Source organism: Eumetopias jubatus, unplaced genomic scaffold, assembly GCF_037043125.1.
Source record: "Eumetopias jubatus isolate StellerSeaLion01/CBP00866 unplaced genomic scaffold, mEumJub1_p1.0 scaffold_10, whole genome shotgun sequence".
Taxonomy (NCBI): Eukaryota; Metazoa; Chordata; class Mammalia; order Carnivora; family Otariidae; genus Eumetopias; species Eumetopias jubatus.
The window spans coordinates 26,250,465-26,263,154 of NW_028274816.1; the positions used below are offsets into that span (position 1 = coordinate 26,250,465).

Sequence of the window (12,690 nt, forward strand, 5' to 3'; positions counted from 1 at the left end):
TAACTGAGACCATTTCTGTTTGTTTCATAAATGTGAAACAGGCACATTCCCGCTGCTGCCTGGTCTGTCGCTGTCCCAGTCCATTGCTCTGACATGAGGATATTTGGTTTGTCTATTTTATTGAACTGTTTAAGTGATAACTGACTCCTAGTGAAGTTTAGTGTAATCATTGCCTTCTGCCTGAAAAGTTGTAACAAGATCATATATGACAGAGTGGAGTGCCCCTTGGCTCATGGTCGTATATTTACTTTTATTCTTAGTCATCAAAATGAGTAAGATTTCTGTATTTGATAGACTATCTTTTAAGATAAGCTAGGAGGCAGTAAGATGTTTATAACAGAAAATACCCTTGGGGTTTGGGTTCCTGCATTCTAATTACTTTTCTATTATTGACTTGCTGGGTGACCTTGTGCAGGTCACTAAAATCTTGTTTACTATATTTTGGTGTTGTAAAAGTAGCATGAACAATCCTGTTTCAGGATACATACTGAACTGATTACTGCTGAGGAAGGAAAAGGAGATTAATTTTGTTTTTTGCTTCATTTTTCTGTGCTATTTTAAAACTTAAAAATGACCCATTATACATTAAGTAATTAGTTTTTGTTAATTTTTTTGTTTTGTTTTTACATCTTAATACTGCTGAAATCATCTTGTATTTTATAGTTGTTGATGCGTCATAGTTTAATTGGCAGTGTTTTTTTCTTTTTAATGGTTATTGCAATACTGTTTGGTTTACTGCAGTACAATTCTGATACTAACCACCCAGACTTTTCACACACTTCACAAGTTAAAGGCCGTGGTCTCCAACAAGACTGCCCTTCAGATTCTAGCCACACTGCTGACCAATTGGATATAAATTTGGGAGTTCCCATGACCCTTTTAGGTTTAATAATTCACTAGAATGATTCAGATTCAAAAATTGGTATACTTATGATTATAGTTTTAGTAAAGGATAGTAAAGGATACAAATCAGAACTAGCCAAATGAAGAGACACATAGGGTGAATGAGGTCTGGGAGGGTCATGAACATAGAACTTCCATGCTCTCTCCCTTGTCATCCTCTCAGCATATCTCCTCTTGTTCACTCACCAGAAAGTTCCATAGAACTTCAGTACAGTTTTTATTAGCATTTCATTGGGTAGACTTGATTGATTCATTGACCACATGCTTGGCCTTCAATTTCCAGCCCTGTCTTCCTTCCCTATAGTCAGGCTGGCTCCAAACCCCAACCTTTTCTTCACTTGGTTGGTCTTTATGGTGACCAGCCCCCATCTTGAGTCATCTAATCTGTTAGGTGTGATGCCAAGGGCTCATGAATGACTAAGACAATCATATTATTCAGGAAATTTTAAGGTGTTAGAATCTCCCCTCAAGAATCAGGGCGCAAAAACAGACACATAGATCAGTGGAACACAATAGAGAGCCCAGAAATGGACCCTCAACTCTATGGTCAACTATTCTTTGACAAAGCAGGAAAGAATGTCCAATGGAAAAAAGACAGTCTCTTCAACAAATGGTGTTGGGAAAATTGGACAGCCACATGCAGAAGAATGAAACTGGACCATTTCCTTACACCACACACAAAAATAGACTCCAAATGGTTGAAAGACCTCAATGTGAGACAGGAGTCCATCAAAATCCTAAAGGAGAACACAGGCAGCAACCTCTTCGACCTCAGCCGCAGCAACTTCTTCCTAGAAACATCGCCAAAGGCAAGGGAAGCAAGGGCAAAAATGAACTATTGGGACTTCATCAAGATAAAAAGCTTTTGCACAGCGAAAGAAACAGTCCACAAAACCAAAAGACAGCCGACAGAATGGGAGATGATATTTGCAAATGACATATCAGATAAAGGACTAGTATCCAAAATCTATACAGAACTTCTTAAACTCAACACCCAAAGAACAAATGATCCAATCAAGAAGTGGGCAGAAGACATAAACAGACATTTTTCCAAAGAAGACATCCAAATGGCCAACAGACACATGAAAAAGTGCTCAGCATCACTCTGCATCAGGGAAATCCAAATCAAAACCTCAATGAGATACCACCTCACACCAGTCAGAATGGCTGAAATTAACAAGTCAGGAAACGACAGATGTTGGCGGGGAGGTGGAGAAAGGGGAACCCTCCTACACTGTTGGTGGGAATACAAGCTGGTGCAACCACTCTGGAAAACAGTATGGAGGTTCCTCAAAAAGTTGAAAATAGAGCTACCATACGATCCAGCAATTGTACTATTGGGTATTTACCCCAAAGATACAAATGTAGGGATCCGACGTGGATGGAACTGGAGGGTGTTATGCTGAGTGAAATAAGTCAATCAGAGAAAGACATGTATCATATGACCTCACTGATACGAGGAATTCTTAATCTCAGGAAACAAACTGAGTGTTGCTGGAGTGGTGGGGGGTGGGAGGGATGGGGTGGCTGGGTGATAGACATTAGGGAGGGTTTGTGCTATGGTGAGCGCTGTGAATTGTGTAAGACTGTTGAATCACAGACCTGTACCTCTGAAACAATACATTATATGTTAAAAAGAAAAAGGAAGAAGATAGCAGGAGGGGAAGAATGAAGGGGGGAAATCGGAGGGGGAGACGAACCATGAGAGACTGTGGACTCTGAAAAACAAACAGGGTTCTAGAGGGGAGGGGGGTGGAGGGTTGGGTTAGCCTGGTGATGGGTATTAAGGAAGGCACGTTCTGCATGGAGCACTGGGTGTTATACGCAAACAACGAATCATGGATCATTACATCAAAAACTAATGATGTAATGTATGGTGATTAACACAACATAATAAAAAAATTTAAAAAAATAAAACCTTGGAAAAAAAGAGTCAGGGACAAAGACTAGTGTAAGATTCTGTATTATACAATGATGCACACAAAGTAGTGTATCTTTCAAAAGATGGTGTATTAGCCTGGAATACAATAATTTTAAGACATAACTCTTTAGGTCCTATGTAAGTTAACATAGGAAGTATTTTGAGCTCTCTTCTGCATACATTACTTTAACTATGTAAAATAATGTCGTTTACCTAAAAGAAACTAGGATTTGTAGTGAAACCAACAAACCTTGATGCCACTATGTACTAATTGTGTGACTCTGAGTCTCAGTTTCTTTATTTGCAAAATAGACCTAGCTTTATAAAATGTTAAGCACTTTTCAGCATAGTGTTAGGCATGGAGTAGACATTCATTGAAGTATCCTTATTATTGCTATTTCTATTATCTGTATTATTGATCTTAACATTTGCAATTTTACCTTTATAGATAGCCAGAGATTGAGTTGTTTCTTTCTTTTCTTTTCTTTTCTTTTAAGATTTTATTTATTTGACAGAGCACAAGCAGGGGGAGTGGTAGAGGGAGAATCAGGCTCCCCGCCAAGGAGGGAGCCCGCCTTGGGGCTCAATCCCAAGATCCTGGGATCATGACTTGAGCTGAAGACAGATGCTTAACCAGCTGAGCCACCCAGGCACCCCAAGAGATTGAATTTTAATCTGAATTTGATGTAGAGAATGCTGCTGTGCTTTGTTAGGGTCTTTGATAACAATGTTTTATTACCTGTATGATATTTTAATTATATGTACTTTTGCCTTCCATTGGTAACTAGAATTCTTGTGAAATGATATGGACATGGAATGAAATGTCCTTTTCTCTTACTTGTGTCTTACCTATGGGCACCATTTAGAATAACTGTTGACTGCTACTCCTGGCTAAGAGCTCTAAATGGCTGTTGATAGCATTAAGGTATTGGTTGGCTGGTTTGGAGAAAAATAACCATATGTATTCAGATTTATAAGGACCATACTAGCTCCTAGAAGCCTTGGATGCAGACTAAAACTATCACAGTCTTTTGTCTTTCCTTAAAGCAGTAGCAGAAGTATTTCAAATGCTGAACGGAACCTTTCACTGCCAACATTACTCTCTCCTACACCTCCTTTTGCAGTATATAATTTTCCTTTGATTTATGAGAGATTTAACAAATAGCTAAGTATCAACCTGTAAAAGTTTCGGAACTTTGAAACACAAAATTGGTCTATAAGCATATTACACCATATCCCTTCCCCCATACTCTCTACTCTCTTACGCAGGTGAGTTTAATGAGTAAATGGAATTAATCCCTCATTTTACTTGTTTTTGCAGTTCTTGAAATATTTCTTGTTTACTCATTTATGCTAAATTAATAAGAGCAGATGTTGAGGTTCTCCTGATTTTTTTTTCTTCTATCAGGAAAAATACTTTGCTTAGGTGGAAATGTATAAAGAGGGTTTCAAAATCTACAGAGCCTCTTTAGGAAGGAAATTTGATCATGTAAAATACACCAGAATTAGGATGTTTCCATTTCTCTTGGTTTTCTAGACCGAAATTGAAAAATTGAGCTAGTGAGATTTAGCCTGAAAGTATTATTTCTTGGTCTTGGCTATGTGATCTTTATATGGAATTATGATATTTAAGTACATTGAACTATGTATCTAAAAATGATAGCAAGGGGCGCCTGGGTGGCTCAGTTGGTTAAGCGACTGCCTTCGGCTCAGGTCATGATCCTGGAGTCCCGGGATCGAGTCCCACATCGGGTTCCCTGCTCAGCAGGGAGTCTGCTTCTCCCTCTGACCCTCTTTCCCTCTCATGCTATCTCTCATTCTCTCTCTCATATAAATAAATAAAATCTTTAAAAAAAAATAAAAATGATAGCAAGATTCAGGTAGAATGTACATTATATTAGGAAGGTGTCTTGGATACCTCATAGACCCTTGAGTTCTAAAAGACCCTAAAGATCATCTGGCCCAACCTGATTCTTTTATTTTTATTTTTTTATTTTTTTAAGTAGGCTCCACACACAGCGTGGAGCCCAGTGTGGAGCCTGAGCTCACGACCTTGAGATCAAGACTCCAGCTGAGATCAAGAGTCAGATGCATTATTGACTGAGCCACCCAAATGCCCCTCATCCTGATTCTTTCAGGAGACTCTTATGTAAAATTTCTGTGACAGATGGCTCTCTAGCTTTCCATGAGCTATTTTGAGAGGCAGCCTGTTTCATTTTGGACATCTCTGATTATTAAAGTTCTTCCCCATTTTTGATCCAGGTTTACCTGTGCAACTTTTTGTTGTTCCTAGTCCCATTCTTTGGAGTGATCCAGAGTAAGTCTAATCCTTCTTGACACTGGAAGATAGGGATAGCTCTTTATGCCCTTGTCTTCAAGTTAATCCTTCAGTGTTCAGATTACATGGCTAACTGACCCCTCCAGAATCCAGCTTATGAGAAGTCTCTCTTACAATACATCCTCCTTAGAAGAATTCTACCACTGTACTGGGAAAGTACCTAATATCACTGTAATCCTCTGTGAATTTCTATTTTATTTTATTTGAGATTAGTTGTAACTGATGATGTTTTTATTTTGAAAGGTTTTTTTCTATTTCTATTAAATTCACTATTTATTTGTCTTTGTAGGGTTTTAGTCCTTTGGTCATTCCTCGTGTGGTATTTCTGAGTTTATGGGTAAAAGTCTGCACTGAGCGGTCAGGAGGGGCCAAGTTGTTGTTTTATTTTTGTGTTTTTGTGCTCATCAGTATGATTTACATTCCTAAATTATCATTTTTTGTGGGGCGTTCTGATTGGATTGGGGCTGGTGGTGTGGCCCGTGAAAGAGGTTACCCAAGGCCGACCAGAAGAGGTGGAAGTTTCCTGAGTACACTGCAATGGCGTAGTGGACAGGGCGGCAAAGGAGAGACTGTCTGCCACAAGGCAGTGGTGAGGGCTTACAGTTATAGGTTGGTATGGGAGAACATGGGATGTATGGAATTACACCTTGTTTGGTAATCTTAAGAACTGTGCCTGCTTGTAAGTGACCCATTGGTTGGTTAGGGCCTGTGGCTTAATGACCCTGCTCGTGTCAGCTTGGTAGTTGCTGTGGGCCCTTTTGCCTTGCTCAAATTTCCGTTGCTCAGGTCTGTTGCCTAAAAGCAGCCTCTACAATTTTGGTAGTTGTTTACATTCAGCTTTGTAGTATTACTATTTCATGTTATTTTTACTTAAATCTTATTGCCAACAGTATTTTCTACTCTTTTCACCATAAAACACAGAAGTCCTTCATATATTTTTGCAACAATGGGAGGTGTTTCATGTTTTTTCTAATTAATACAATTCTTAAGTTTTCTTTATTTTTCTTTATTTATTTTTTATTTTTTAAAGATTTTATATATTCATTTGAGACAGAGAGAGCACAAGGAGGGGGAGAGGCAGGGGGAGAGGGAGAAGCAGACTCCCTGCTGAGCAGGGAGCCTGATGGGGGGCTCAGTCCCAGGACCCTGGATCATGACCTGAGCTGAAGGCAAATGCTTAACCAACTGAGCCACCCAGGTGCCCCTCTTTTTTTTTTTTTTTAAGTTTTTATTTTTAAGTCATCTCTACACCCAAGTGGGACTCGAACTCATGACCCTGAGATCAAGAGTTACACACACTACCGACTGAGCCAGCCAGGCGCTCCTTAAGTTTTCTAAACAGAATCCTTTTAAGACATAAAGACAAATGGTCCTTTAAAAAGTTTTATTTTTTTATGAGAGAGAGAGAAAGCACGAGCATGGGCGGGGTGGGTGGGAGGAACAGAGGGAGAGGGAGAAGTAAACTCCCTGGTGAGCAGGGAGCCTGAATCCCAGGACCCTAAGATCATGACCTGAGCCAAAGGCGGGTGTTTAACCGACTGAGCCACCCAGGCGCCCCTCTTCAAGACCTTTTGAGCACACACATGCTTTCCTGTACTTGTTTCTTGGTTGTTGTTTCAGATGGGGAAGATATTCTATTTTTATTCTAATTAAAATTTGACTCCCATCCTAAGAATTTTTTTAATTAATAGTCATCAGTATGTTACTGAATACTACTATATATGAGATGTTTTGCTAAACACTTTACTTACTATATAATATCTTATAAGTGAATAAATTTAATAACAACTCTGTGAATTAGGTACTACTGTTATTCCCATTATACTGAAGAGGAATTTAAGACAGGTTGAATAATTTGTCCAAGGGCATGCAGCTGACAAGTGGCAGAACTGAGACTCAGACCCAGGCAGTCTGACTTGTGGAGCCTGTGCTCTTAGTGACTGTATTTATAACTGTTTACTTTCTGATAAAACAAGTGTAAAAGGGCTGTCTTGTGTTTTTACTGATGTAGCCCTTTCTATCAAAATATGCATGGAAGATTTTTTTAAAAATATTTTTAATATTTAAATATTTTAAGTGTTTTAGGTCTATATGATTTAAAATGTGCAGTGTCCCCAGAGGCCACAAATAATTACTAGATATTCTGACTTAATTTAGCTTTCATTTGGGACCTCATGGTAGAATGATTTCTGGGGAGTTATTCACTCCTAATTTTTATGCAAGAATCACCTCTGAAGCCAGTGGAAATACATAGTACCTGAGCCACAGTAGACAATTCAAAGACTGCATCTCTGATTATGTGGGCAGCTTATATGAAATCACTTATGGCCAAGTGTAATCTTTTATATTTCATAATTTCACTGCCTATAAGTTTGGGCCAGAGGTTCTCAAAGCACCCTGTGGAGGTCCCTGAGAATCTTTGAAGAAGTACATGAGGTCACAAGTATTTCATGATAATAGTAAGATATTAATTTTCTTTTTCACTCTCAGTCTCTCACAAGTTACAGCGGGGTTTTCTAGAGGCTACATACCATGTTACACAACAGACTGAATGTGGAAGCAGATCTGAGAATCTAGCCATCCTCCATTAAAATTGCCATTCTCCTCACTAAATTTGTATGATTTCGGAAAATATGTTTTTCAAAAACTATTACTTACATTATCATATAATGGGTTTATTGTTTTTAAAAAATGAACAAATATTTGGAAATTCTTTTATATTTGAGAGGGAGAGCATGAGAGAGAGAGAGAGAGAGAGCACAAGCAGGAGGGAGGGGCAGAAGGAGAGGGAGAAGCAGACTCCTCGCTGAGCAGGGAGCCACGTGGGGCTGGTTCCCAGGATCCTGGGATCATGACCTGAGCCAAAGGCAGACGCTTAACCGACTGAGCCACCCAGGCGTCCCCATTATTTGGAAATTATTAGTTTGAGCTTCTCACTCAGTAAATATCAATAGATAGACCCCATGTAAACGAAAGCTCTTTGGGGGTCGTCAAAGACTAAAGAGGGGTCCTGAGACCAAAACCTCTGAGCACTTCCTGTTTAGATTAGTTGTATCATATGATATTAAAGAAAATCTTGATAGAGAAGTAAAAATCTAGAACATATTACAAGATTTTAAAAATTAAATGAACCATTTTTATTTCTTACTAAATACTTCTCTTTTGAATTGTGTAAGCAGGAGACTGGAACCTACTGAACGACCTCTTCAGATTGTTTATGATTACTTATCCAGGCTGGGATTTGATGACCCTGTGCGTATACAGGAAGAGGCAACAGATCCTGACCTTGGCTGTATGCTTCGATTTTATGGTGGTAAGAGTTTATCAGTGGCTTTGTGAATGTGTTTAACTACTTTTAAGTTGATCCTTTGTGCCTCTCCCTGTTGTCAGCTTTTTAAAAGTATTTTAGCAAATGGTGTTTTTAAGCCAGTTAACTAATGTGGTTAAAAAAACAACAAAAACAAGAAGGTGGGGTATAGTTAGGGGAAGACTTAGAAGTATTAGCCAAAATACTTTCGCTTCTTTATTTTTGTTCTTCTTGTTTTTTTTTTTTTTTTTTTTTGACTTACTAGAATCATTTTATCCCTTTGTCACAGAATCTTGATCAAATCATGCTTTAAAGGATCAATTTTACTTTCAGGTTCTTTATAAAAACCATGGAGTTTTGGATAGCCCAAGAATGTTGAGAGCTAGGTGGTCATTAATCATATATGACTTGACATTTGATGAATACATTTGTCGAATCTTTATATTGTTAAATTTAGTGGGCTTGAAATCTAGGATTTTTTAACTTTCCCTTCTCTTTTGGCGCATTTTCCCCCCATCAACTGTTTTTTACCTGATCACTTCAATGATAAAGTTAGACTAATTAAAACTAAATACTTTCTGAATATTGCTTTGCAAATATACATAGTCTACTAATACTACTATTGAGTACTATTGATTGTTTACTGTGTGCTTTTCTGCTTGTGAATTACCCAGTTTGTTACAACCACCTTATGCCATAGAACTATTATCTTATTTAGCAGATGAAAAAACTGAGAGAGGTTAAACAACTTGTTCAAGGTCATACAGCTAGTAAGTGACAGAGCCATTTAACACCTAACACTTTTGAATTAATATGACCCACTTATCAAGCAGTTGAACTAAAACTAAATGATTAGTGTATGTAGGCAGTCATTTATTGAAATTCCCTGCTCTCATTCCTTAGATTATTGATTAAATTTCTGTATACTTCTTTTTTTGTTGTTTGTTTATTTATTTATTTATTTTTAAAGATTATTTATTTATTTATTTGACAGAGAGAGACACAGTGAGAGAGGGAACACCAGCAGGGGGGCAGTGGGAGAGGGAGAAGCAGGCTTCCTGCTGAGCAGGGAGCCCGATGTGGGATTTGATCTCAGGACCTTGGAACCATGACCTGAGCCAAAGGCAGACACTTAACACCTGAGCCACCCAGGTGCCCTGTTATTTATTTTTAAGTAATCTCTACACCCAATGTTGGGCTTGAACTTACCACCTGAGATCAAGAGCTCTACTGACTGAGCCAGCCAGGCACCCCTCTGTATACCTCTTGAAAGAACTCTTATGACACAATGTCACAAGCCAGCTTCATTTAATGCACTTCACAAAAGATTTTATGTTTAATTTTTCATCATAACACTATTTTGTGACATGTTGTTCCTTAAAAGTTGGTTTTGTTTTATTTCCATTGATTTCTCTTCATTGCTAGTTCATGGAAGGAAAATAGTTGCTAGCTTGAAATTAAATAGGAAAATCCATGGGGCGTCTGGATCCAACTTTTGATTTTGGCTCAGGCCATGACCTCAGGGTTGTGAGATTGAGCCCTGTGTCGGGTTCCATGCTAGGCATGGAGCCTGCTTAGGATTCTCTCTCTCCCTCTCCCTCTCCCTCTGCCCACCACCCCCCCCTTAAAAGAAAATTAAATAGGAAAATCCTTTAAGATTAATTTGAGGAGCACTGTCCATTTAAACCTATAAAACTTGGGTTAAAAAAAGAGCAACTTGGAATGGTAACATGTTCCTTTTGTGATTGTGGTTGAAAATGAGTTCTTCGTTATATGTTTTATTCTAAGATGAAAGTTGAGCCTTAAAGTGCCGGCGAGCTCCTTTTGAACCATTGAGACTGCGTTTGCACTCAGTTGTATATTGTATCAGGGCACTGTTGGCCCTGATACATTAATCTTTTGCACCACCTGATAAACATGATAGCATGCCCAGGATCTTCATATACCCTTAAGAAGACATTTCTAGTAGAGTCTAAAAGAGTACTAGTTTGTAGTTCTTACTGTGTTTTTGAGGGGAGGAGGTCTTTAACAGAGAACATTTCCAAAAATGGGCTCTATTAATTTAGAGAAGCTAGTATAATTTGAGTGAGAAAATTATGTTTGGGAAAGAGGTTTTTAAAGCTAGTTATTTTTGAAACTAGACAATATGTATATATGGCACCAAAAACAAAAGTAAAAAAAAATCAATAAGTGTATTAATTATCTATTGTCTATGTAATGAATTACTTCAAAACTTAGCATATGGGAGTGCCTGGGTGGCTCAGTTGGTTAGTGTCTGACTCTTGGTTTTGGCTCAGGTCATGATCTCAGGGGTTGTGAGATCACGCCCTGCATCAGGCTCCATGCTCAATGTGGAGTCTGCTTGCGATTCTCTTCCTCTCCCTTTCCTCCTACCCCCACCCGTGCGCTCTTTCTCTCTTTCTCTAAAATAAATAAATAAAATCTTAAAAAAAAGAACGACTTAGTAACTTATGGGGCGCCTGGCTGGCTCAGTTGGTACAACATGCAGCTCACGTTGGGTGTAGAGATTACTAAAAAACCTAAATAAACTTAAAAACAAACTGTGACTTAAAATAATAATAAATATTTATTGTATAGTTTGTGTGGGTGAGAGATCTAGGAGTAATTTAGTTGGATGGTTCTGGTTTGGCTTGCATGAGATTGTATTCAGTCTGTTGGTTGAAGGTGTAGTCATTCATACAAAGGCTTGACTGAGTCTGGAAGAATCACTTCTAGCATGGCTGACTCAGATGGCTCTTGGTAGGTCTCAGTTCCTCACCAGCTTTTGACAGAGATCTCAGTTCTTCACTTTAAAAAGACCTCTTTTTAAGGCTGCCTGAGTGTCTTCATGACATGGCTACTAGCTTCTGTCAGCGATGAGACATACAGATGGGCATGTGTACGCACTCGCGTGTGCACACGCGCACACACACACACACACACACGGAGGCCTCAGTGTTTTTTATGACCTAGCCTTATAAGTCACCTACATTTTCACCACTTTCTGTTTAGTAGAAGTGAGCCACCATATACAGCCTACCCTATGGAGAGGGAAGTTAGGCCCCACCTTTTGGAGAGAGAACTATCAAAGAATTTGTGGACATATCTTAAAACCATCACAAAAAGTATGCTTCCCTTTCACGTTGCTCCTCATCTCAGTTCCTGAATCCAGAGACAACCACTGTTATCAGAAGGAAAAATATCTGTGAAATATTCTCTTAGAAGCAAATCGCTTAGTAATCAGCTTTAAATATTTTATATGTAGAGTCTTTGGTGAGTTAGCTTAGTTAGAATATAGTGTTAATGAGGCCAGGGTTATAAGGGCCTAAGTTCAAACTAGTTAATGTTGCTGTGCTTGCTGGATCTAAAAGATACCCTGTACACCAAGCAGCCATCATGCAAATGTTCATTACCAGTGTTGCTAGAGAGGGGGTTCTGGGGGAAAAGTGAGTTAGTGGAATGACTGGCTCAGGGCAAATTCATGATAAAAGCTGTGGAAATAACATAATTGACTGTAGATGATTAGGTAGCATGATCAATCACAGAGATTAAGAGAGCACATTAATGAACTCTTTATTTGTGTATGAGGAGAAGGAGGAGTCTAGAAGGTGTGATTTACTAGTCAAGTTGTAATTCTGGGGCTCTATGGCTCAGGTAGCATAAGTCCCAGCCTGAGCATTTCTTTCTGTACCATATTCTATTTTTTTGTTTTCTGTTTTTGTTTTTAAGATTTATTTATTTATTTGGGAGAAGGAAAGCAAGCATGAGCCAGGGGAAGGCCAGAGGGGGAGAGAGAATCCTCAAGCAAACTCCCTGCTGAGCATGGAGCACAGCGCAGGGCTCCATCCCAGGACCCTGAGATCATGACCTGAGCCGAAATCAAGAGCTGGATGTCAACTGACTGAGCCACCCAGGCTCCCCTCTACCATATTCTGTGCACACATTGTTTAAGACAGTTTTTTCCAAGGAGCATAAGCAAAACAAATGAAGCCAGGTACAAAAGGATCACATAGTATGTTTCCATTCATTTAAAGTTCAAAACCAGGCAAAATTCAGCCGTACTGTTTAGAGATGTGTGGCAGTATTGCTATCTGTCCGTCAAAATCTGTTCTTTCCTTCCATAATAATAGAGTTATAGTTGACGCATGACTGCCCAGGTACAGGTTATTTCCCAGCCTTTTTTGAGGTTAGGTTTGCACACATGTGACATAATTTTCTTCC

General features: G+C 38.9%; 1 protein-coding gene across 1 annotated transcript in view; it reads left to right on the top strand.

Moving 5' to 3' along the window:
• Nucleotides 1-12,690, top strand: part of PHLPP2 (PH domain and leucine rich repeat protein phosphatase 2) — a 76,253-nt gene that overhangs the window by 13,300 nt on the left and 50,263 nt on the right. The window contains exon 3 of the mRNA XM_028097257.2: nt 8,342-8,475. Within this exon, the coding sequence (XP_027953058.1) occupies nt 8,342-8,475 (134 nt within the window). The remainder of the gene's footprint in view (nt 1-8,341; nt 8,476-12,690) is intronic.